Source organism: Channa argus, chromosome 21 (genome assembly GCF_033026475.1).
Source record: "Channa argus isolate prfri chromosome 21, Channa argus male v1.0, whole genome shotgun sequence".
Lineage (NCBI taxonomy): Eukaryota > Metazoa > Chordata > Actinopteri > Anabantiformes > Channidae > Channa > Channa argus.
Genome location: NC_090217.1, coordinates 11,293,917 through 11,321,269, shown reverse-complemented (window position 1 = coordinate 11,321,269; position 27,353 = coordinate 11,293,917). Strand labels below are relative to the sequence as shown.

General features: G+C 39.6%; 1 protein-coding gene and 1 long non-coding RNA gene across 11 annotated transcripts in view; one reads left to right on the top strand and one right to left on the bottom strand.

The window, feature by feature from the left end:
* LOC137106568 (uncharacterized) overlaps positions 1-27,353 on the top strand; it is an 88,331-nt gene that overhangs the window by 54,823 nt on the left and 6,155 nt on the right. For 2 of the 3 annotated variants that reach the window (XR_010911971.1, XR_010911970.1), the window contains 2 exons: positions 14,373-14,538; positions 17,853-17,941. This is a non-coding gene — a long non-coding RNA (uncharacterized lncRNA). Of the gene's footprint in view, positions 1-11,941; positions 12,058-12,281; positions 12,485-14,372; positions 14,539-17,852; positions 17,942-27,353 lie in introns of those variants that run through there. The other variant, XR_010911968.1, reaches the window with a different exon arrangement.
* tfec (transcription factor EC) overlaps positions 791-27,353 on the bottom strand; it is a 36,129-nt gene continuing 9,566 nt past the window's right edge. Inside the window, exons 1-8 of one of the 8 annotated variants that reach the window (XM_067490043.1) lie at positions 12,301-12,439; positions 8,325-8,579; positions 7,512-7,610; positions 5,416-5,536; positions 4,417-4,473; positions 4,247-4,322; positions 3,180-3,327; positions 791-2,056 (exon numbers count right to left, since the gene is read on the bottom strand). In XM_067490043.1, the coding sequence (XP_067346144.1) occupies positions 1,586-2,056; positions 3,180-3,327; positions 4,247-4,322; positions 4,417-4,473; positions 5,416-5,536; positions 7,512-7,610; positions 8,325-8,579; positions 12,301-12,357 (1,284 nt within the window). In that variant the 5' untranslated portion in view covers positions 12,358-12,439 and the 3' untranslated portion in view covers positions 791-1,585. Of the gene's footprint in view, positions 2,057-3,179; positions 3,328-4,246; positions 4,323-4,416; positions 4,474-5,415; positions 5,537-7,511; positions 7,611-8,324; positions 8,580-9,080; positions 10,000-11,678; positions 11,769-12,300; positions 12,440-27,353 lie in introns of those variants that run through there. The other 7 variants (XM_067490042.1, XM_067490046.1, XM_067490045.1 and 4 more) reach the window with 7 other exon arrangements.

Genomic DNA, 27,353 nt, shown 5'->3' with positions numbered 1-27,353 from the left:
TTATTAATGCATGACCTCAAAATCATAAAAGTGTGTGTTGATGGGGGATTTCTGAGTGATACTACTGGACAAAACAGGTTTTTAAGATTAGCGATCATATTTGGGTTTTTATCATTACTTTACAAAGTTTCTTTAACAAACTTTGTTAAACACACAAACAGTTTTGTGTTCCCACAGTCTGAAAGGACACATTTCCTCATCCTGCTTACCTCAAAGGAAACTGTCTTAGCTCTCAGCTAACAGCTCTCATAGCACCTCTTTATCCCTCGTCATTATTCATCCTCAAGGGCTCATCAGCTCACAGTAGGCTCATCACAATTATTACTCCTCCTCTACTTGTCTTTATTATCCAATTTCCCTCCTCTCTCTTCCTTACTGCCACTCATTGCCAATCAGCCACCTTTTAAGCTGGCCCTTCACCTTCCACTGTAAAACTTTCCAAGCTTTGTCCACTCTTTTTAGCCATGATATTGTCTAGCAAGTTTCTTTTGCCCTCAGTCTACCATTGGTCCCTTTGTATCATCTGTCTACAATCATGTACATGATGAATTTGTGTATTACAGAGTTATCCAGAGGTTTGGATCTGCTTATGTGTATCAATGACTGCATAAAAAAGATAATTCATCTAGTAAAAAGTGCCTGCATGAGGTCTTTCCTTACAAATTCAAAATACTTGAGAACTATATTGTTATTATTTTCCATTAATGCTGCATTTAGGAAAATAACTGAATAGTTACTTTTTTGTATGGTGTGGGAGCATGAACGCATTCCTCCAGTAAAGTGAAGCCAAAATTAATTTTAAAAAGGGTGTTTATTATATTGTCCCACCCCTGCTAAGAATAAAAAAGGTAACATGTTAGATAATAATATATATCTATTTTATGAATACATTGATTAAAAAGTATATAAATACAAAGACACTTTTAACAAAAAGTCTTGAACAGACATAACAAAGGACGAGTTAGGCATTGAGGTGAATACATCAGTTACTTATTTGTAACTTTTTGTAAGACAAACTGCAAATTTGAATAAGGCACATCACATATTAACAATCTGAACTGCTACTTTTTGTGAAGTGGTAGCATTTCCAGGACAGTTTGGTTGGTTTCCAGAGGTTATTTTGCATGTTACAGTGTAAAACTACCACAGTGTTTGCTACAAAAACAGTAGTCATGGTCAGTTACATTATGTACATAGAGGCTGAAAGACATCTCCCTTTTTCTTGTTAGTTTGTTTCTGCTCGGAGGCAGAATTTATGAAACGTTTGTAGTAATGATAAAAAGAGCAGATGGTGGAAAAGGTCCATGGGTTGTTTTTGGTCCCACTCAGCATTGGAGAGGACAAGCCTTTGGGTCAATTGAGCTCGAACACCTACTCGATCAACAAGAACTAGAAACTTATGTACAGGTGGCACTCTAAAGGGGCACTGTCAGGTGTGTTAGCTGTCATTTAAATTATTTGCAATCCTGTGAAGGGTCATTATTAAATGACCAGAGCCATGACTCAGTCTTTGAAAGGCTCTGTGTATGGCACCAGTGTTGTCATGTGAACATAACAAGAGTGTCTTTCCGAAGAGCGCCCGCACTTACAGGTCATCACCCCCTGTAGAGCTAAAGCTGCTCCTGCGACTGCTGTCTTTGGATGCAGCTCCAGGCGAGCCGGCTGAGAGGAGCGGGTCAGTGCCGAATGGTGACAGCGGGCTCTCCATTAGAATCTCATCCAGCCGGTGCTCCTCTTTGAGTGTAGCACTGAAGAAGTCTGTAAAGTGGGACAGCGGGTCAGAGAACGTAGTGCAACCATCAGCTACTGTGATGTGTTCCTGCGGCCCGCCGGCAGACGGGATGGATGGCATGCCAGCCACCCCGGCTATCCTCTGGAGGTAGTCGCTGTTGGGGTCCTCTTGGTAAAGGGGAGGCTGCTGAGGAGACGACTGCTGCTGCTGCTGCTGCTGCTGCTGTTGCTGCTGCTGTTTGAGAAGGTGTGATGATAGTTCAACTGTCCCCAATGCTGTAGCCATGTTTGGGAGGCCATGTGCTCGTGCCTGGATCTCAAGCTCCTGGAAAGGAAGACAACCTGCTCAATGATTGAAAGATAGTCTAGATAATATCTGAATGAATGCTTAATAATATGAGCAGAATTTCCATGATGATGTAGCAATATGTAAGACTAAGACCCACCACACCTTTTTTTTACAACTCCTCCACATACTGAGGTTATAAGGAAGTTCGGGTGTTGTACACACCTTCCTCCCACAGAGTATGAAATCAACACTTGTCTTTTTATCGTTAGTTGTGGGAAGGAATTCCAGGAGTCATCCTGATTGAGATGATTACAGTTGTTGTGTTCCTCCCATCAGTAAAGTAAACCAAGATAAACTATAATCTGTGTGTTCATAAAAGTTTGTGAATGTATGTGCTGTGCTCTGTCTATGCATGCATCTCTTGTTGTTGTGCTTATTATCTATTTCGGAAAGCACTAAGCTCATCGTTTTTATTTATTTAGCTGAGTTGTCTGACATTAGATCAGGGGGGCAGGGGTGGTAGGGGTGGAGGGACCTCATTGTGGATTGTAGACTCCTAAGTCATTGGAGGTGCAGTGGGAAGTTCCTGGGAATGGCAAAAACAAGGGGAGGTGACAGAATGAGCGCTCTGTCTTCAGAAAATTAATATCGGATTTTTCAAAAAACAAGACTAGTGTATTGGTGCATTTCCCAGGATGCATTATTTGCAACTTAAAACTCCTCAGACGCTCGTCTTTTTTGTAGTTTGAAACTTTATTTGTCTACTGCATTTAAATAAGGTTTCATATTAATACAGCTTGGTAGGTTTAGTTTCACCTTTGTAAAACCTAAAACCGTTTAAGCTAGTTTAATGGGTATCTATGCGTTTTTTTCTAGTAAAATCAACTAATTCAGATTAAAATGTGTTTTTTTCTCCTAAATAACTGAAACATTTTTGACTAATTTGGCTTGTGGCTAGTAACAGTTACACTGGAGATATATGGCCATCCCTTTTTAAAAAAATACTTTCATTTCTAACTTGCAAAAAAGTGTAACGCCTTAAAAAAATCAGTCATCCACATTTTCATCCGCAGTAATATGGTGATGTATTGTTTCAACACAGTTTTTTATCACTCTCTTTATGACAGAAGCACTGAAGTTATACAGCTATATTTATTACCTGGATTCTAAGTAGCAGCCTCCTGTTCGCTTGTTCCAGCTTCTTCTGTCGGCTCTCCAGCTCCCGAGCGTGCTGCTGCTCCTTCTGCAGCCACCTTATGTACTCCACCGAGGCCTTCAGGATGGTGCCTTTGTTCCAGCGCATGTCGCTGCAGAAAGGAGTAATGTAAAAGATAACCTTTTACACAGAACCCACTGATGTCTGCAGAATATCCTCCACAATAAAAAAGGGGAGAAAAGTTTTAACGCAGTGCTTTTTTTCCCCTTTTGTGATATGAATAAGAAATGGTGATTTACATGGGGCAATTATTCATCCTTGGACATTACATGGGGACACTGAATAGGAATTTTAATAGAATAGTTAAGTAGCTATGTGGAGAGTCCATTCTCGTACCTTCTTGTTCAGTAAAATTAATCCTCGAGTAAAAATAGGTGAGCGAAAATGAGCTAAGTAGGAAGACATGTGGGGAAGAGAACCCACTGGACTTAAGGTGCTAGAGTGCAAGTCATTCTTTTAGAGATATTGCTTTTTTAAAAAGGAAAGTGGAGCTGCAGTAAGATTGTCCTTTTCCACATGAATGAGACGTTGGTCTGATCAACGCTAATATTCTCTTTTATCCCATGTTAATGGCACAATGACAATGTTAACCTTCCATTTAAATTTGAAGCAAAGTTCAATTGCGAAAGATGGCCGATGGATTTCCATTCGGCTCCTTACTCCATCTCTATGTTCCAGTTTGACTTCAAACTTTGATTCAAATGGTGTGGCCTGCTCCTTTGCATTTGACCCTTTCCTCATCATTCATGCTTTGAGCTGAACTGCCGGGACACACTGAGAGGATGTTCGGCTCTTGGAGCGAAGACTACAATGGAAGTTCAAGTGCACCCTTGAAATATGACTTAAATGTGTTTGAGTACTCATTTAAATTCAATGAGCAGCATTTAGAGTGTCTTTGTGCTTAGAATTTAATATGCTTCCCTGCCAGACAAGTTCTTGCAGTTGCTTCTGTGACATAAAGTGAAGCAGGGCATTGTCTCAGTAAATACATACAGGATTTGGCAACTTACGGGTCATTTGACTTTGGTATGAGTGTCCCCAGCTCTTTAATCCTGTAGTTGATGTTGTATCGTCGCCTTCTTTCAACTAAACAAGCAGAAAAATATAGCAAGATAAGCATGATGAAAGCATAGACAGAGCAGTACTAAATGCTGGTCCTAATTCAGCAGGAGGCACTTACTCAAATTATGGTTGTCCTTCTTCTGTCTCTCTTTGGCCATCACCCTTGTGTCATGTTCTGTGAAAAAAAGAAAAATCACAGAGGGGAACAAATTGATTAGCAACGCACACAAATTTAGAAACCGAAAGATAACGACCACAAAACACCACAAAAGGTCCAGTCAGCAGACACAGCAGCCAGAGTTCATTGCTGGGGTCAGCCAGAATGTTTTCGTGCATCACCCTGCACTACAGACACAAGTTTGTCCCCTGTAGCATGCCTGCAGCTCATTGTGAAAAAACAAAATGGTAACCACTTTTAAACTACTTACTCGTTAATGAAGACAGTTTAGCAAATTTGCTAGTCTGTCCTGGAGAGGGTCAAAAATGCCAGTGCATCCATATTTGTATTCAAATTCTTCCAAATTACATAATTGGGGACCTGAGATTGGATTTCCCAATTTGTCTCTGCTGATTCAATCAAGGCAGTTAACTCTGTAACAGCCCATTGTTCTCCTCACCCACACTAAAATAAAACAGATGGTAATTTACTTATTTGCCCGTTGAGAGTGAAGGGTTCTTCAGGCATTCTTTCTATTTCCTAAATCAATTAGGCATCTTTGCTTGATGCATGACAGTAATAAGAAATGTCCTAACACAGCCTCTGTGTTTTTTTCTTGTCTTTTTAAGTTTTGTGTGACTAAAATGTCCACACATTTTAACGATTTATTAACAGAGCCATTGACAAGCAGGACAAATCAGCTTATACATTTGTCCACCTGCCAGACGCATGGAGTTGAAAGAGTTGCGGTTCATAGGCGACACAGACACGCTCTGTTCTTCTATCCAACATATGAGTGTTTAGGACTGTTGTCTCGTGTTTGAAATCCTCAAAATAGCCTCTTCTAACAACTTCTTCCAACCAGAACTGTGTGTGAGTTTTAATTTTACAGTAATGTGAGCTTGTGATATCTTTTTAATTGGTTAATTTGTTGGATCACTGCAAGGTATAAGTTCATACCTGTGTATTCTCTTTTTACAGTGAGCTTTGTAGGGTTAGATGTGGGACTCATTCCAACATTAGGGGCGTTCATACCTTGTTCACCCCCATACACGTCCAGCATGCTGCTACTGAGGGATACCTAGGAAGGAGAGAGCGGAGAGGGAGGGGGTAGGAGGAGAAAGAGTCAGTCACAAGGGAAGCGCATTTACATTTCACACACGCCCAAACATGGATGCCTTTTACACTTTAACAAAAGCCACAACACAAATAGTTGTTTTTAACTGCTGTGTGGCTTTGTTTAGCATTGATAAAAATGACAAGAGACAAGGGGACCGATCAGAGCTTTGCAGAGAAGGCTGTTTGCCCCCAGGCCCCTAGGTTTGGATCACCCAGCAGGGCGTTGTAGTACCCACATGTCTGCCTCAGCAGGACTGGGCAAACTCATGAAGCGCTGCCCTGTTTGGATTGCCTGCCCGTATTGCAACACAGAGAGTTAAAAAACAAAACTTAACAAGCACTTGGCCTCGTTGAATAGGGCTCTCATCCTCCGGCTTTACTCCATCTATCTCTGACCTCTGACACCGAGGCCTGCTGCTCTCTGACGTTTAGTTTGACCAGACGTGATGCCTTTATCTACTGATGCCAGCATTTACTAAACCCCACCAGCTGAAAGTGCTCCTAACACAGAGATGTGCTCTGTGTTGAAAATAGAATCCCACTGGATGAAAAGACTAGCTAGGTCAATGGCATGAACAGAGGCAAAACTGTTTTCCCTACGGGTTTCTTTTAGTCTAGGAAAGCATGCAACAGTTCTGCAATAATGATGCCTTTTCACAGATCGTGGAGATGTCAAGATATAGCGTGCTGACACACATGTGTGTCTAATTCGCATTTGTCTATTTATGGGAAAATGCTACAGAAGCCACCATGGACTCCAAATTGTGCACAGCCAACTTTATGTGTGTCTAACTAACCACTAGACTGGTGATTTGATAACGTTGCATGTGAAGTTGAGAGATTACAGGAATGGAAAGCAAAAGAAGAAGGGCAGAACTGGAGGAAGAAGGAACAAACACCAGACACTGCATATCTGCAGTTTGGTTTGGTTTACATGTATTTTTTCTCATTATCTCACCATGATGAGAGAACAGAGGAGGAATGGGAGGAGGAGGGGACAAAAGTGCTTATCAAAATGAAAGATTGCAACAATTCCCTTACTGCTCCCATTGTAATCACTTCAATCCCTCTCCCGTCTGTGTTCCTGGATGTGTTTACACGGCAAAATGGTGTGATGCATCGTACTGTATGACTAATTAGGATGAATTGATCCATTTAAGCACGGTGTCATTTCCAAACAAGCCCATGGGGAGTGTATGCATTAGTCCAGTCCAATGGCTCAGTAACTCTCTCCAACAAAATCACTCCATGCTGCTCTGTCGTGCTTCTCTCGTCATTCCAAAACCTACTCTGCCCCCCCAACCCCCCATGCCTTATCTTCTCCTCCACCCTCTCCCTCCTTCTCTGTCAAAGTATCTGTGACAGATGCGTTTTGCTGCATGTCACTTTATCTGGGTGTATGATTATTTGTCTGAATGTTAGGAGTTAGGCAGATGTTTTACATTGCACAAACACTCGATATTTCTTCTGGTGTCCAGTTGAACCCTTTTGTTCAGAATTTTGAATACTTCTATACTCTGCAGTACCGTTTCCAGATAGTAACTTTAAATTCATGTTGTCAATAACGATATACCTTTATCCTTCTTTTTAACTCAATCTTCATTCTTAAACGTCTTGAGTAATGTGAAAAATGTGCTAAGCCCCAGTGAACTTTGACTCATGCCTGGACTTAAGCTGACCCCTAACTACGACAGGTCCTCTTTTTCCCAAGCTTGTCAAGTCTGCACCTTAATGTTTGGGTGGAGGAACCTCACTTTCAAGTCCCGATTGAGCCTTAAAAAATGTGGATCTAGACAAAAGACCTACATGCAAATAATGTGGGCAAAAAAGCAGGAATAAGTTGCATAAATAAATAAAAAACATACCTTCTTTCCATTGACATAATGTTCGAATAGTGTTAGTGTGTCAGAGCAATATGTAATGTGATGCATACTTACATTGTTTTGCATTATGTTAGGCTCCATGCAATCCAAGCCTCCATCATTGAAAGTGGATTCAAGACTAATTAGGTCATCAATAACTTCATCCATGGGGAACTAAAAGAAAACAGTCATTTGAGTGCACTCATGGACAGTTTTTGTTTATACCATTGCAATACTGTCCAAGTGTGGTCTTTTGAAATCTCAGCAGTCAAACTGAAATAGACATGAGAATGGGTAGGGATTGTTGAGAGACTAGTCCAATAACAGACAGATTCTTCGCTGCCATCTTCTAAATTTAGGCTGGAAAGTCTGTTATCAAACTAGCTTCTTCCTTTGAAAGAGCTCTCTAATCAGAGACTACATGTCTGAAGTTATTGATGAGCACATCAGGGAAAGAAGGAGATCAATGATAGCATCACTTGGTTTAGATGATTAATCAGTACTACTCTCTGTATTAATGAAGTTGTTCTAACTGGATTAGTTAGAAATTCAGTCATAATCATTGTATTTTGTGAATTACTCTGTATGTTGATTGTCCCAACAAAGTGTCAGCCATGTCTAGTGTGACTATGGCAAATCTCTTACAAGTGGCTATCAAACCAGCAATATTATGTTTTCGACAGGAAGAGGGCAGGAATATATGTCAAGAATGTTGCGAAATCTACAAGAAGTATGACCCACAGTTTGTGTAGTTGACTGGGTTCAAATTGTTGCAGTTTCACTTTTCCAGTCAGCACTAGGCACATTTTGGGTTTTTTCAATTTCAGTTCCATAAATTCAGCAACATCATAATTCACAGATGTTTTCTTTTAGCAAAAGTCCACTCACCTCACTGTCGTGATTGGCCATAGTAAGCAGAGTAACTGGGCTGGTGGGGTTGCTGCTGTCACTGACAGCGGGCATGTGTCCATTTCTCATGACTGGCACAGTGGCCAGAGGCTGGCCTGGGGTGTGTGGATGTGGCACCGTGTGACCCTGCCCGGTCGAAGAGGCCAGTTTGGAGCCCAGCGTCAGGTACTGCTTCACCTGCTGACTCTGAGTCTGGTGGAGATGAAACTTTGAATTCTCCAGATGGCTCTGTACCTACAGCAAAACAAAAAATTCAAAAGTTTTGCTTATTAGATGGTGGCATAGAAAATCAGTGGAAGAGTGCATTTTTTTCATATGAGGATATATTGTTAGATTAGATGTAGTTGTTTGCAGTTTGTCCGCTTTGCAAAGAATGACTTATTCAACACACATAAATAGTCGTGAATCACAATCTTCCCGGTATCAGTCACTCATAGCAAACTTACCAAATTACAGCAATACTACTTTATAGATTCTTTATAGAGTCACCTTTAACACTGAAGCGAGTCATGTTTGACTTGAAGCATGTAGGAAGTTTTTATGAGAATTAGGACTCATCGGATAACAAGCAAAATGTATCATATTTGACTACATATTTAAGTGACTTTCAGAGAGGAGTCAATATTACCAAACGGCCACAAAAGCAGTACAAATGCCTTACGTTAGAGGACATGATAACACTGTCATAAACATTTTGCCAAGTAATAATAATTTGATGTATTTCAGTTTGCTTACATTTGAAGCTCTGGTTGCATCCCGCATGGTGTAGTAACTGCAGTCAGTTAAGTGTGGCATTCTCCAAAAAGCAGATAATCTTCACTTTGTGTTGTTTTTGTGTGGCAACAGGTCAGCTCTAGGGATCCAAGTCTGCTGCTGCTATCCAGTCTTTCTGCTGACTTCTCAGAGACTATCTGTCCCTGCCAGTCCCCTACCAATGTCTTTTAAAGGCCCCTAAGTGAACTAATTACCATGTCGCCTAGCATGATAATCACTTCAAACACTGGACTGTCAGATCACCCGGGGTTTGATCACTGCAGGATATCTGACTTAAGCGTCTATCACTAATTCATACGGACCGCCCATTTAAGGCTGACTGACCAATCAGTGGTCAGCTCGCAAGTCCACTGCTGTCTGCTCCAGGGGTTATGACAGTACAATTGACCCTTGTTCCTCATTGGGGGTTTTAAATAACTCCTCTTATGCCAATTTTAACCAAGCCTTTTCATTCATGTACTGACAACGACAGTTCGACAATGATAAGTTTCCCAAACAATAAACAGCAGTAAAGCTATTTTTAAGGTCTTTATTACTGTAAGTTGCTATTTCCAGAGGGAAAATCTCACCTAACAAACATCTTATTTACTTACTGGGCTCTAGGGCTCACAAAGAAGCTCTCTGTGATAATTTGATTTATTAGTTTATGGTCTGTAAAGCCATTTTTGTAGTACTTAATGCATGTATTGTTAGCATCGATTTTATGTCAGTTAGCAGTTGATAGTCATCTTGTCTGTGTCTACTGCTGAGATAGTTTTTTAAACTTCCTCTTAAAATGTGCCACTGACCGGTCATAGCAGTGTGCTCTGTGAACTCGTCTGAATCATTTTTGTTATAATACCAAATGGACACATTTTAAATGTCTGTCCTCAGTCAGAAGTAAAGAATACGCTAATAAGAAACAGTGCACATGTACATAATTCAGTAGACACTTCTGCATTACCCAACAGCAGTAAAATGTGATATATGGAGAAATTTAAGGAAGCTATATACAGTTATGAATCAATGGTCTCTGCTAATAACAATTATGGCATTAGGTCAAATGCAACATGAAAAATAGAGGTTTGCTGAAATGTTAAACCAAAGTTACAGGTGCACAATTGCAGAAGAGTTATAAAATCAGCTTAGTTACTCAGTGATGGCTATCTTTACCTAAATCTGGCTAAAATTAGCCAATTGGCAAATAGCTGAATAGCCACTACTATCTACTGGTTATACCCGGTCAAGTTAGGCTGTTGCAAAAATAAGAGGGTTTTTTTTATGTTTATTAACAATAATGTGCCATTTTTTTCCCCCTAAAATGACATAGTCTTTCAGAAAGAATGGTTGGAATTGATTAAATTAGTTGCTTGTAGTGAGTATCTCATTGTTCAGGCTTCTGGCAGCAATAAAGGTTTTTATAAGGTCAAATGTCAACAAGCACATCACTGCTAAATCATAGCTGTGGCAGCCTTAGACTTTATACTTAAACTCAGCATTAAATTCCCCTCGTCAGCTAGACTAGCTGCCCTTAAATAAGGACTGCCTCATCACAATACTCGAGTTGTCAGTAGCAACTGAGGGCTCTTATCTGGCTTCTCCAGGCCAAACAAGATGCCAGTTGTTTTGCCAATCAACGTTTCTTTCCACTACAGATAGCAGGATGGATGCCAGGAGTGCTACACACCACATCTGCATTGTGTGACAGCAGATTGTCCGGGGTTTTGCTTCAGCTTTCTCACTACTGTAAATGCCGGAGACACGCTTGTTATCCACTTAAGGGAATCTTATTAAATTTGAGAGATAATAATGCTTCAGTCACCATGATCAACATTGACAATGGCAGGCCTGTGTATGTGCTAAGGGGATATATAGAAATTGATCATTGTCTGCCAAATCCACACGACAGGAATGAAATAATAATTAAATCAATCGAAACTCAAGTTTGGGACTTTTTTTTTACAGCTATGCTGATGTTTCAGACACTTCAGTTTTTCTCTTTCTCAAAACTGGCACCTGCTACAACAATTGAGGCAGTGTTTGAGGTTAGCGGTTAACAAGAGGTCACAGGTTCACTTTCAAGTTATACACATTTATTCCTGACATGGAGACATAGGCTACAAGTCTCTCTATCTCTAAACTATCTCTTAACAGAGATAAACAGTCTTAAGGGAATCAGTTGCACCATCAATATTATTATTAAATTACAAAATTAAAGACAAAAAATGTTATTATTTGCGTAATGTCAGTAGCTACTGTGACCACACATGAATCTTACAGGTTTATCCAATCCAAGAAATTGTCTGCTGTGCTCTACTGTGAAATCACATAACTTTTGTTTTTCCAGCATTTAGATATGTATAAAATGTATTTGATTCAGGCAACCAACTGCTTAAAACTGCAAATATAAAGTATATCACTGCACTAGTCCAAGGACAACTCTGCACAAAAAGCAAACCCCTGGCTTACAGAAACAGGTGCCCAATGCTGAAACCTTACACTTCAGTTTCATGTAATCTGTCAAAGTATGATTTCTTTAGCCTCTATTTATTAGATGGATTTAAAAGCAGTGTGATTTACCTCGAAGTTAACAGGTGAATATCCACTGAAATGCTGCACTCACATTGTCAAGACAAAGAGACAAACTCACAGGTGTTCCTTCTAAGTAAAACCCTCTTGCCTAATTCGGTTTCAGTCTTGCCCAAGTTCTCCTTTCACTTCAGAAAAATTCAACAACTTATGAAACACTGGGTGATGGTGACATTCTTCAGCTGTACAAATTATGGGTAAAACCTAGTAAGGAGCATGGATTCATTTCTGCAAAACACCATATTTTACAACATATTGACAGTTACAGTATTATCTTTTTCCCAGCCTGAATCTTTGGAGATAAGATGAAAGTGGAACAAAAAGGCTCCTTCAGACAAGCTTTCTGTGTTTTTGCTGAGCCTGCTAAGCAGTAAGTAGCTGTAACCACAAAACCTAAATTGTGAAATGTGAGGAAAGATAAAGCTTGGATAGTGAACCGATTACAATTTTTGCATTCCTCGGTTGCTATTCTGTTAATCTGGTTGTAAGTGGTTGCCTTTTATGAAGTTCAGTCTCTTTTGCATGCAAACACAAACAAATGCAAACACAGTTACACACTTTTTTTATATCTGATCTGAATTCCCTGGCTTGTAGTTAAGTCGCTCCCCCCTACCTGTACAAGCTGGAGCTCTGTCAAGGTGATCACTTTGACCACACAACAACGGCTCATGGCTCCCCGGAGTGGCAGCGTCTCCCACCACAGGAGCTGCGTATTCTTACAGAAGAACAAGAACTGTCACAGCTACAGCTGTGTCTCTCACCAAGACAGGGGGAGAAGAAGAGGAAGCAGAACAGAGGTACTGAAGCCTCGTCCTGAGCTTTTGCAGAAATATCGGAAAGGAAGGCATGACACATCAGCTTATTTAGGAACCGCACGAGCTGTTTCCTTTGGGTGCGTGTGTGTGCGTGTTTGGGCATGCTTGTGTTTTTGGTCAGGGAAAGGCCTGACAGAGGCAGAAATACAGATGGCAGTTAGGAGGGGTTGATGCGTGTGTGTGTGTGGGGATGTAAAAAGTTGACAGAATGTGAGTTCCTGCTTGTGGATCACCACACTTTCCTGCCTGCAGAACATCAAGCCCAGCTCAGCACATTTTCCCAGGTTATCTATATGACACCCACTTCCTTTAGAGGGCTTTGTAGTCATCAAACTACAGTCATGGCTTCAACTAGGAAACATACAAAAATGCAATCTGTGTATATGTGCAAATATGCTAAAACACACAGATGCACACTCACACAGACTTGTTATCATGTCCCAGTCACTGTCAGGCCACAACAAAGGCCAATGCAGGACTTCCCAGAATGGCGCTCAGAGAATTCCTGGACACAGCAAAATTTACCAGGGTTATTCAAGTCCTCCCTGTAGACCCAACCTTTAGATAGTTAAACAAAAACAGCTAAATCAGCTGCTGCCATTCTCTTCAGCTATTTCAGAAGCCAAGGTTCACAATCCTTCCAGGATTAGCACAACAAATCAAGATGTTTAAGAATTATCTGTGTCTGCTAAGCAACGCCAACATAGAATGCCAGTTTTGTATCCTACTCTACAGTACAATCTCCAATTTTCCAGAAAAGGTGAGATGTCAGGTGAAATGTAATGCAGAAAAGGAAAAGTGATTGTTGATAGCAAATACTGCAAAGACAGCATATCAAATGATGAAACTAGGAAATGTGATTGTTTAATAAAAGTGTCATCATTTGAGTTTCTTACAATGTTTCTTACAACATCTTACAATGTATGAGGTTAATCAGCAACAGTTCAATGTCATGATTAGGTTCAAACAAAACATCGCTCAGAAGTCATTCAAAAGAAAGAATTGGGAGATGTTCATTACTTACAAAACACAAATAATTTGGCAATTTTATCATCAAAGATTCATAGTATCATTAAAATATTCAGAGAATCTGGGTAAATGTGTGGATGTCTGGGTCAAACCAAGTGTTGTTAAACATAGAGGCCATAAAACACCACGGTAAAAAACATGGCTTCTTTAAAGTGTGTTCCTCAATTTGAGCAATATACATCACATTTCTCACTTTCAGCATTTGATATGTTGTCAAGCAAAATTGGTTTGACATGATTTGCAATTTTTTCAGCATTTTTTAAATTGACATTTTCATATCGTCATTTCAGGAAGTGGGATTTGCACCGGACTGCATTTACCTAATATGTGGCCACTACTGTTAGGATTTTAAGGCTACAGTGAAAAGAAAGTTTTCTGTGTGTTGAAAAGAGGCTTTATACTTACTGCTGATTCAATGATCATTGCATTACTGCATACGGTAACTGAAGATCTTAATAAAACTTCATAATGTAATTTAAGGACACTAAATGTAATAAGATAAATCCAATCCCAATGACTATGTTAAATCAAGCTGGCACAGATTACGTATGTTTTTAAAGAATCTCTTTAGGACTGTAATGCACAATAAGCCAATGTCCCCTTCAGCTGTTAAATTACACTTTGTTCCACGCGTGTCCATGCTGGATGATTTTATTACGTAGAGAATGTCAGTGTTGATGCCATATGTACAGTAATCTTTGCAGAAAGGATTTTTGCATGGTTAGCATTATGGTGTTCTTCACATCTGTTGTGTTTTTGTTAGTGTGTGTATCTGTATCTGTGATTTGTAGTGAACAAATTCACCTTTACCCATGTGTATATTTGTCTGCCTTTCTTTCAGATCCAGCCATATTCCTATTTGGCCACTTTTGGCTCATCCTGGGCCGAGCCACAAGTGCTCACCTTTGTTAGTCCCCCTGCATGACATGTTTTAAACATCAGGGACTTCCTGTAAGAGTTGGCCTGCTTCTGAGACAACACTTCAAAGTGCAGCTCCCACATCTGAGGTCTGTTTTATCCTGCTAGAAAAGGAATGCATAATGGACACGGCCCCACTGCACTTTTAATGATTCTCATATGAATTAAATATTACAGCCATTTTAACTGGAATACATGTGAAATTGTATGTGAGAGTGTGTGCTTGTTACCTTGATGAAATATTGAATTTATGAAAATGGTCTGCCTCGACAGCAGCGTAAAAAATAATTAAGAATTATATTCTATGTAAAGACACTTGCTGGAAAATGGCTTAAAGGTACTCAATGGAATTGGGATTGTAAACAAATATAATTTATTGACATTGAACAAAAATCATTTGGTGTATTTTTGAATACACCTTTTTACTACATGATAAAAAAAACATCAGTTTCAAAACACGGCTCTATTCATGCTGTGATTAATGCATTAATGTGTTTATGCTTGAAGAAGACAAAATACGGACTCTTGCAAAGCTGTATTGGTTACCAAAAGTTCGGTAGTTTGTTTGTTTTTTTCTCTTTAAAACTTTAAGTCTACAAGAGGTAGAGAATATAAAGATAAGAGGCTGTGGAATTGGGGCCATTTTGTGAGGTTACCCCATCTGTCATCACTGGTTAACATGGCCAACCTGTGTACCTTTTTTCTTTTTTCCATTTGGCTAAAAAGTAGTTTGAGTTGTTCAAGTCTGATGGGGGAAGGAAAAAAGATCATATTGATTGAAGTATTGATTAGTAAATGATGCTGCTGTAAGTGAAAAGATATGTGATCTGTGAAAGATTTGTGAAATAACACTAGCAAAGTTTATTGCAGTGCGACTTGTTTCGGTTTTACAAAGTTTCAGTCCATTGAAGGACCTCAGGAGGCTGAATGAGAGAGGCTGGAGATGGTGGATGCAGTAAAGCCTGTGCTCTCCATCAGTACAGAGTGGATGTAATTAGTCCAAATGCAATAATACAGTTTTTGCTGTTAAATTAGTTAGAGCACATTATTTTCTGTGGGCAGGAAAAAGGGGCCTGTTGACAGGAGCACCTAAAAGGCTGTAAACCCATTTACACAAATATACACAGCGAGACAACACATGTTCACTATGACAGCTAAACCCCACCCCCCAACAAAAGTGCGTATTTATTTGCACACAGTTTAACCAATAATAGTTTTTGTTCCACATCTTTTAGTCCAGTTGCAGACAATGGTGTAACACTAATAAAGGTGGACCAAAACAAGGACAATGTGATATTAAGTGCTGGTTGCTGAATTTCAACAGGAATATACATTTAGTTGCCAACCCTAAATTCCTGTCCATCTATAAACACCTTTCTTTTTTACTGTGGCTAACTGTGGCTAACTAGGGTCTAACAGACAAGCTATCACATCAAACTTGTCTCTCAAAAAAGAAAGTGTTTGTTTGCTGACACCGAACTAATAAGTATGACATCATATCCTCACAAGAATGCTGATATCGGACAATTCTGCATGTAGTTAGAGTTGAGGCAGCACTTAATTTAATGTTGGCGTCAGACACAGGGTTCTGATTCATACAATGTGCCTGTGATATGAACATCTTACATTACGTCATTCTTTAACGTTGACATGGACTTAGACCACTTGAAATGAGAGAGCAGGTGGCATTTTTGCTGCTTTGGTGGCACATGCTGCTGATTCCCTGATCTTTGGTCACTGCTCAGTCAGGTTCAAGCCACGGCCATAAAGCTGCTGAGCAGTACACAGCAGCGGATTGTGGGTTATGTTCCTGAAAGGGGCACCCCAACCTTGACCCTCACTGTCCAGTGAGCCAGAACAGGATAGGCCGGTGCTGTGAATGATGTCAGAAGACAACTTTAATCTCTCCCTTTGGCAGACAGTGAAAAGAAGCCTCGGTGGGCTCCAACTGTAACTATGAACATAAAGTCTTATTAAAGTTATGCACATGATTGATTGCGAGGCAGTTCACATTAAAGGCTTTTTAGCTCCGGGCCTAAAATCTGTCTAAAGACAAGATGTTCATGCAGTACGCGTGGTATGTGCTAATAATTTAAAATATAGTACATTTAAATTAGATTTTTGTATGTCCAATTTATGTGCAAAATGTACTTGTGTACTTTATGTACTAAAATATGATCAGAATTTGTAGCTAAATGTTTATTCTTGTACTATTAATGGGCGGCAGAGAAATTTCACTCAAATACAAAACCTAAACCTTTAAATAGACTACAGGTTTGTGTAGACTTTTGTGGATGGAAATGCCACTAAAAGGTCCAACTTCAAACCCCAATCCAAATGCTATAGGATAAGATAAAACAATATATATGATTGTGTGACCAAAATGAGCAATAACACAGATGAGAAAATAGTTAATTTGTCAATTTGTCATAGACTCTGATTTCTGGTGTGCTGAGAGCCAACAGCATATCCAGTGTTTTGACTCCTTTTCTGCTTTGTAAACATTAGGAAAGTAAGTAAAAATGCTGGTGATAATTGGTATCGGCTGTAGGACAATCAGCTATCAGTCAGTACTTTGTTCTATTATGAAGTGTTTATCCTAATCATCATCCCACAACATGACATTAATTGCATTTGACATTTAATGGCATTTAGTAAAATGCACTAATACATGGTGTTTGCATCACATCACATCTGGGCTTTGATAATAATAAAATCTCAATTTGTGTAGTTTTTAGTACGTACAGTTTGCATATAGAAGTGTATTTCTCGATTGTCTGCGATTGTGAAGTACATTTTAACAGTGGTTTACTAAAAGTGTTAATGTGTCAGGAAGGACAGATGTTCCCAGACTTACTTGCATGTTAGTAAGGCTCAGTTGTACACTGTACATTATTTTTACAATACATGCAGTCAACCACAACTATTTACTTATAGGAAGGGAAACAAAAAGAAGAAGAGGTAATATTTCCCATGTACAGATGGCAGCTGCAGCATAACCCACGAATGGCAAGTCCCTAAATTACAATATAGTACACAAAGTTAAAGACATTTGCGAAGAACTTGATTATCTTTGTGCACATTTAAAGAGAACTACAAAAGAAAGAAATTTAGTAAGATTAAACAGAACACTCCTCTGACTTTGAAGCTGACCATGGCATCAAAGTGAGGTTGCTACACACCCCCCACCAACATAAAGTATATCTGTGTGCTAAAATACTGTCCAAAAGCTTTGGTGGATATTGATCCCCCCTCTCTCTCTTAACTTGATTGTGGAAAATTAAATAATGCAATAGCTCTTTAATGAGAACTAAGTAGAAAATTAAATTAACTTTGACCTTACTCAGACTAATAATACATGGTTTGTACTGTGAACAAAGAGCTGTTTGTTTGCTCTTTTCAGCTATGTTTGTGCCCCTGCCGTTTGAACGACTGAGCTGCTGAGACCTCAGGAGGGGTGCCAGTGCTCCTCTTCCCAGCTTTACAAGAGAGGTAGGCAAAAAATTAAAGTGAGGGGAGTTGGAGGTGAAGACTAGAGGAACTCTGGCTTTTATCGCATATTTTAACAGTTTTAACTCCAAACAAGTAAAAGATTAAAAGATACTTGAGGACATTTTGTTATGTTGCTCTCCAAGAGATGCATGGCTTGGTGTTAGGGTGCTGCTACTCTGTGCATCACTGTAAAACGCATGCAAATTTCCTTTTTTTTCTTTATTATTGTTGTAATGAATTTTAATATTTCAACTCTGTCTATTTCCCAATTCCTGTACTAGATAGTACTCTCTCATCATCCTCTCTCCTCGCTGCCAGCTTCTCAGTTTTACAAAACCATGTGCTTCCTACATGGCAGACATTTCATTTGACCAAAGATTACCCAAAATAAAACAGCTCTGCATAGCAACTTGGAACTGATCATTTGCCAACACGGGACTTGATCGCAAAAATTAGTTCAACCGATACCCTGTGAATTCTGTGTTACCTTGCAATTTAAAACATCACAACAAAGGCCCTGGAACACGCATCACAATCTGTTAGAAAAGCTGTTGTGAAATCAGGCATTTTAGGCTGCAACAATCACAAAAGGGTCCACCAAATGTAAGCATAACAACAAGGATAGTGATGCAAGACACAAGCTCTAGACAGGTGTCAAAGTTCACCAACAATAAAAGAAAAACTGCATTTCACAAACATTTGGCCTATAAGTAAAATATCAGGGTGAAGGTGGTTGAGATAAATACTATCTCAATTTGCTTGGAACAGATACCTGGTCATAACCTCTCAATAAACCCTCTAATAGACAATATATTACATGTTTGTTGTCGTGACCATGTTGTGAGGACCCGCCACCTCTTTTAGTTGGTGAGTTAGAGTCAGTGTTTTGACTTTCTGTCATGATTCTGAAAAGCATCACCATGTCAGGTCAATGCTGCTGCCAAAGTAGGTCAGTAGAGGAGTGCTGCCTGCCTTTTCCCCATCTCCATCAAATTTGAAAGATTTAAACAGCTTTTTTAAACCAAGCAAAACAACAGGTATGCACATAACTTACTGTAGCAGCCTGAGCACATATCTCTCAAGATGGCCGCATAATCCCCCAACAGTTAATAGTTGACAAAAGTGTTACACAGGCGCCATCTTGTAAGAAATGCGCCTATGTGCCTATTAGAATGGGTTAAGTGCTTGTGGGTTTTTTTTTTTTTTTTTTTTTTTTTGAGTAATAAGTTGTTTAAATTGTTCAGATTTGATTTGGAAGAGAAATGAATTTAGTGTGGCTTAATGCTACCTGTCATCCATCATCATCCATAATGAAAATTTTGGTGCATCTAAAAATATGTACATACTGTATGTATTTTATGTACATATATTAAACTGAGATTTACGGTGAGTGTGAGAAATGTTGCCATTCAACAGCTAAATGTGAAAACAGCATTCTAGTGTCAATCTAGAGGTATTTTCAGACCTTTACAGTAGGACTCTGCACTAAAGCTCTACTCCCACCACAGTCAGTGCTCATCCATGCGTTGAATTTACACTGATCAGCCACAACATTAATACCACAGGGTGAGTTTGATATTGTGGGAAAAACTGAATTCTGGCAATGATCAACAGGTGTTAAACCACACTGTGCATTGCAGCTCACTGTGTGTGGGGCTGCATAGCCACAGACATCTGTCCACAACATAAAACCTCCAGAGGGCATTTATGTTGTTATGACTGATTGGTGCATATGGCATTTAATGGCTGAAAGGTGGTGAATCAATTTGTGCTTATTTTGAAAAATGTTTATTAGTGTTATTATATAAATGTGATCTTTAGTTACTGGGCTAAAATGTGAAGGAAAATGGTGGATTTGAGCTGTTGTGAGCAGAGTTACCAGAGTTAGTTCTTTTAGTGCTTTAAGCTACTCAGAGACCCAGACTGAAAGCAAGCCCCAAATCAAATGGTTTCAATAGCTATGACTCACTCTCTCTCTCCATTTCCTGCTTATAGTAATGATCTGATGTGCAGGCAGAGGAGGCACATGTGTGAGGCTAACATGAGATGACAACAATCTTTTTATCACAAAAGGGAGCCCCAGAGACCAAAAGACTAATTTAAATGAATATTTGGGTCTATTAAATTCTCGACAAGGCTCACCCAGGTAATGAGAAACATTTCATATGGCAATTAATGACTAGTAAACTGCAGTTGTCTAAGAGAAGGGCAGACATATTTTGAGTGTGTAACAAGCTGCGAGGTATTCCTAATAAAATCACGTGTTGTGAACAGACAGAGTTATGGTAATTGAGTTAACCACCCACTCTTACCCCTCTTTCTTTCATCGTTTGTCTGATTCTGTACGTGAATGGAAGTAATTTCACATGACCTGGGGTTTCGATCCAAAACTGCACTCCTCGGCTTTGATAGTTATCAGTAAATTAAGTTTGCAAAAGAAGACTAAAGATTTGGAGTTACAGACAGATAAAGAGAGACTTGGGACTTAACGGGCACTGTGAACTGAAGGTGACCGGTAGTCATGAAACAGCCACGCTGACTAGAAGAGATGAACGGATTTTGTGCGCCTGTTCAATCACATAAGTATTGTACACGAGTATATACATTTACTTGTAAACGTGGTACTTTAAGCAAAATACCGCATGGAGGTGTTACTTTGGGAACAAAGTCTGCATAAGACACTAACGTGTGGATTTGTCACCTTCTGCTTTGTGAGGCAGTAAATATAAGAGTAAAATATTTCTGTTATTATTTCACATTGTTATTAGTAGCAGTATTAGAATTATGCAGACAGTAGTATTTGTTCGACTCCTTACAGTATGTCATCAGTCTCAGTGTCTCTGTTAGTGGATAATTAAATTGTGTCACATTTGTTGTATGGTGCTTTGATTCTGCTCATCATTCCAACTTTATCAACTTATTTATATTATTATATTCTCATATTATTATAACAGTAAATTTCATTAGGTTTAATGCAATTTTAACCCAGTGCCTCTTTTACTTTATGTTCACATGTAACCGAATGGTTCTCTACAGTATAGCAATCTAAGACAACGTGAAGCATTTCTATGACAATCAATATGGATTTATAGTATGCCTCATTAGTATTGTTTGACTCTGAGACCATAGCAGACATATCACTCAGGTCCATTTGCAGACATTTTTACATGGTTTACTTCTTAAAGCATCAGTGCAGAGGTAGGTTTCAGTTTCACTTACCTGGCCGTACCAATTATATTCCAGCATCGTGACGATACTTGTGCACAAACACATGCAACTAAATCTGTGCTTGTAGTCTCTTCACAACAAAAAAACAAAACAAAACAAAAAAAAACTGTGGCCTGTTGCTCTCTTCTCAACACAACTATACAACTCTTAGTTTTCCCTTTGTGGAATTGACGCTGTCAGGACTTGGGGGGGCCAGGCGAAAGCTAAGCTATTATGCACATTTTTGCCCACATGCACTGGCAAGCATACACACTCTCACTCACTCACACACACACACACACACAAACACACACACCCCTGAATCTCCTGTTGAATTTTGGCACTCCCAGGGCTTACGACCTGTTGATAATGAACCTGAACCCATTATTTTGAGTCAATGAATTGAAAGAAATAGGGCAAAGAATGAAAGCCACAGGGCCAATTAACGGCATTCTTTGATGTATTACCATCGCTCGCCACTCAGCCAGACTGCTCTGCGCCTTTTGTCTTTATCCCCTCTGTTATTCATTAATTATTCTGAGCAGGGTCAGAGTTCGTGTGGCTAATTGTGCAGACCGTCTCTCTTTGAGGATGGCAAAAGACTTGCCAAGCACTGACACTCCCCCTGACTGTGTCCAGCCACCTTGAATTATGCCAATTATTCCAATTCTTTGATTTTTTTTCCCTCTCTCTGTTCTATCATTGTACAAATTGTATCTCTTTTCCCCCTCTCTTTAGACTTTCATGGTTCAGTCTCCATCACTGGACCCCCCCCCCAAACATCTGCTTCATCACTTCCGGTTACTTTGTTGCCTATTTGTCCTTCAACAAGGGAGGCCATGTGCCAACCTTTTGTCTCTCAGGTCCTTTAGATGTGTTCTCTTCAAAGAGAGTCCCATGTAGCACCTCTGGTTTTGGGTAGTCCTGAAAGGTTAGGTCCTAAGGCCATGTCTGCGTCAGTGACGCCACTGGCTAAATACTGCGTGCCACTCTGACCTCCTTAACTTGGTGTGTGAAGCTTTGTCTATCACAGCTACTCATCTTGTCTTTCAGCAGGGAACAAAGGGGAAGAGATGTTAAGATGGGGCCCTGATAAGATCATGTTGTTGCCACAAGCCAAAAACAAGAGGGATTCAGTGAATTGACAAGCTTTTGGATTTTTCAAGGCCTAAGCTGGCATTTCCTACTGTCTTTTGGCCTTAGGATATTTCAATTTGGATACAATGGTTTCTTTCTTGTCTTGGAAGCGGTTATGTATGTAATAGGAAAATATATTTAAAACAAAAAGCACTGGTTTGGTTCTTTGTGTAAAACCTAAAACCTTGGTGAATGGTATTAACTCTGTACTAACTTATAGATTAACCCTGTATTAACTTACTGTATACATTATTCACAGTACATATACTCACAGTTTATTATGCATGGATCATAAACACACACACATACAGACCCACACAAACACACTAGGGGTTCCCAAATACCAATTATGATGTTCGTGTTCCCCCCTCTGTGCTTATCTTGCCTCCGGGGAGGTTTCCAGCCCACTCACTCCCTCTCTGCTTAAATGCAGATCCCCAAACCCAGTGGGAAGCCTCCACAGGTCCTAAAACACACACCCTGCTCACCCATTCTCTGATCCATACTGTCCACTTCCCCAGCCACACACTAACACGGCTGCTCTCTACAACTGTACCTTTTTTGCTCTCTTTTGAATCCTATTAGTGCGTGAACTTAGTTTAACTGAAAAAGACTGTCGACTTCACTCAATTAGGCCTAATAGGATTAGGTTGTTGGTATGGGCCTGGAGGTTTAAATAGGAATGGAATTTTGTCAGACACCTGCTCCATCCATTGCATTAATCTTATAAAAGCTATGGGGTCTTTAGGGGCCCCGGTGACGCCCAGGGTTGAATGGTTGGATTGCTCGATGGCTGTTTTTAGGTGCACGGGTTTTACAGGAAGTGTGGCCCAGTGGTGAAGAGTATGAGTCAACCAAAAGGTGGCAGGTTGCTATGATAAAGAAATAATATTGTAATAATACCAACGTAATTCAACGAGACCAATGAAAACATAAAGCACGAGTTTATCACTGTGAATTTCTTTTCTGAGTTTCTTGGCTGGGTATATGCATATACTGTTTAGCCTCATACACTAAATAGCCAACCTGGAAGAATGTGGGAATGTTTCCCCACTTTTCCTTTTTTTGCTAAAATGGTGTAAGTGCAGTGTTAAAATGTATTGTCTGCCAGTGAAACATAATACTAATGTATATGTGTTGGTGTGATCAAAATCTTGACACCAAAATTCACTAAACCTCAGTCAAACCTTTCAGAAATGCCTGAAGAGTTGAACTCAAAGCCACAGGACACGAGCCCATTCTGCAAATCTTTTGATTTGGTGGTTAAAGGGAAGGAAAACCTAAATGTAAAGAGATAGGAGTAGATAAGATAAGAGTTGGAGCAGATAATAGAGGGCTTAATGAGGCCCTGTTAGGATAATTATGAACAGCCATTGTTTCCTAATACAATTGCTCTTCACCATGCCACTGATCTTTTCATGTTCATATAAAGCAGGTATGCAACTGAGTATGGTGCATGCAGACTAAAGGTGCTTGTTGATGTAACCCCTATGTTAAGCATATCAAGCATTACAAAACAGAATTAAAATTTGAAATGTTAAGGGCAACAAATAATATCTCGGGCAATTAAAACTTCTGAAAGCACTAATGACAAAGCACCAACAGCTTTCAACTTGTGTTTGAAAGAATAAATTAGAGACTGGTCTGAGGCCCTAGGTAATCCTAGATAGATACAGATAAATAGATCATAGATTACCAAATGCGGGAACCAATAGGAAACAGGTATTTCCTATGTTATATAAGTTGATTAGCATTGATTAGTACATTTCCATCAGTTAATAATCTGAATTTTGGTAACACTCATTATTTCGCACTGATCAATAATTGTAATCTTCCTGTCCTTTTTGAATATACCCATTACATTTTTTACACTGCTGGTAGAAATCACGAGTGAGCCCTTCATAACCCCCTCTGAGCAATAATTTAGGACAACCACTTCAAGCTATCAGACCAGCTCACCTGTCTGGACCACTGCAAAAGGTGCAGCTACTGAAGTGCTTCCACTGAGCCTCAACAGGTGCACGCCCACTCGGACATGATCCTGTTGGATACCATTCATTTCCACTGTGGATTATTTATTTCAAATTCTTACAAGGCACCATGTGCTTCCCCACAGTCGTATAGCACCCCAGACACCAGTTTAATGTTTTGAAAATCACACACTCATGAAACTGTTAACTGCTTCCAATGATTCCTTTAAACTTTTAGCTGCTGCTCTAAATCAGCTTATTGTTGAAATGCAACTTACTTGCCTGCTTGTTACCATGAGCGGAATCAGCATTATTCACTGCTATGTGCATGTTTCCACATGTTTCACCAGTTCCTAAACAAATGGTCTTTAGTGTAGTCAATCCTCTTCATAACTAATTACCATTCTTCCCATGGGTGTCATACCAAGTCTCATACCAACACCTCACAATGTCTTTCCCGGAGGTCTCTCTGTGTCTGTGGGTGATGTGAATAGCTAGCTTGGTGGCCTTGAACCCCCACCCTCACTGCCACCACCTCCCCACCTTGACGGATTATGATATGTTTTATCCAGCGGTGGCCTGTGTTTTTGTTCTGTGTGTCAATTATTGAGTTTAATGGCTTGATTTTTGCTGTTGTAAGAACAATTGGCGTAACAAGAGGTCGGAGGTGAGCTGGAAATGGGTGGCGATGTGCATGTCTGTATGTTTTGTTAGGATGAAGTTATGTCCACTGTCAGACACTAAGGAATTAATCATTAAGCAGTTAGAGGGCATTTCTGCCTAATTGTGTTAGAATCTTGAATAACCCTTTACTATCAGGAGTGAGGGAAAGGACCTGTGAAAAATCTCTTTGATACACGAGCAATTTTATCACACAGTAATATAACAAAGGATGTCACTTCTATAATAGGCAACATGAAAGGATACAGTAGTTGCATTGGTCTATATATGTGATATTTTGCTGAAGAAGAGAATGATATGTTCATTCCCCACTGGCCTTAAATCAGGTTTTAAAGACTGTATTTGGCCACACTTACACCACATAATGATATAGAAGCTACAGTGATGTAACAACTTCTCCATAGTAACTTTACAAATGTCCTTTTGGTATTGACATATATAACATAATTGAGCAGCATGATTGTTCTGTTTGTTCTTCTGTTAACAGTTATACTATAAAAGTCTTCACTAGCTTCCTAACTGTTGCATTGCTATGTATATCTTTTATGGTGGTAAACTGAAAGACAAACAGTAAGACTGCTGTCCCTTTGGGGATAATTGTCTCAGGTCACATAGAAAACATCTGAAGTCCAAGGTTTCATTTGATGAGCTAATTACATTTACGGCATGTTGTGTCCGTCTGACTGCAAGTTGAGCATCCAGAAAGGGTCAAAAACTATTTTGAGCGTAGCACTAAGTGAGTAGCATTTTTAAGCGGATCTAATTAGAAAATATGCATCAATTAATGTCTCATTCTTTGCCCACTGTCTGACTGTTGCACGCTAGTGGGTGAGAGATTTGTAGTCATGCTGTAAGTGGAAAGCTTTTTATACACACATTTTTTTGTGTGTATATCTAAAGATTGAAAACTTGTGACTAAACAGAAATATTTATAAGGGAATATTGCACCTGCATTTTTATGTTAATATATTAACACTAATAATTTATTTTACATAAACGGTTGTTATTACCGAACTGATACAGCATCATATATGCCATACATGGTATAAACCTTAATCGCATTACTGGTGATAGCCTGTGTGTTTTCCTCTGACATGTTCAGTGTTTCCAGCACTTTCTTCCATCTATCTGAATCATTTCACCGAATCATTTTGTGTGAATTTTCTGTATTCCTTCACTCATGCATGCACTCAGTCCATCGGGCAGACAGCAGACCAGCCAGCCCCGGCACTCAGCCAGTCCAGATGGGTGGTCCAAACCAATCACTGCTGCTCTCCCATGCCTTGGCCTGCTAGTGTCCCTGTTGCCCTGACACCCTCCTCTTTTTCTCCCTGTCTCACACATTCCTCCTATTCCTTCTCCTCTTTTCCTTCACGCCAATCTTGGCTAAGTCACAGCTCTTTCCAGTCTCCTTTAGCTGTTTTCTCTACAGTTTTAGCACTTTTTCAATTTTTTTTCTCAACTCTCTTCCACTTATTATGCCAGATTTTCTGTCCACATCCTGCTCTTTCTCGCAGTTTTTTTTTCTTCTACAATTTTTCTCCTTTACACACCGTTTTATGTCTCTCACAGTACAGCAGGGAAGCAAAACCCAAAACATCACCATAGGGCTCAAGTATAAGTTTTAACCAATAGTTGCTCCATTACAGAGTTTTAAGCAACTCCAACTACAAGTCACAAAGCTTTAACTGACCATGTGAATGGATCACAAAAGTGTTTAAATTGAAATCAGTCAGTTGATTATATTTTGATTCCCAAGTAATAATTCTAAATGACGCTTTCTTAGGAATCTGTAGGAATTTTAGCTGCGACACGCTAAAGTTACATGGCTCTTTCCACCATTATACTCTTTGTCATGCTATTTGTTCATCGTGATATTTATGGTCAAATATGAACTAAACATAGATGATCATGAAAGGTACTTTCCATATTCCATACTTTTCCATATTTCCATACTCATTGTTTGGCGTGTATGACATTAAAGGAAATACATATCATATATAGACAACAAAGTATTAGGAAAAACCCAGCTATTCCATGTCTCACTTTAGATGCAATTCTCCCAGCATGAGCAGGGTGCTAAAAAGTTTTGCGCTTTTAATTTGGAGAGAAGCTCACCCCCATCCTTACAGCAACACCTCCACCTGCATCTATGTAACCACTCATGTTCAGGTAGGGAAGGGGGCAGACTGTATCTTCAGGCAGGTATAAGCTCACAAACACCCACAGGCATTTGTGCATAACTCACACACTAGAGCAACTTTAGCACATGAAAGGCCACCTACAGAAGTGAAAAACATACTGCAACAGTGCTTTGAAGTCTATCAGTCATCCATCTAATGTAGGGATGTTTTCTTTTCCTCCCTTTATAAAAGTCTGATTTATATCTCACCTCTAGAAATTCACCCCCTGAACCC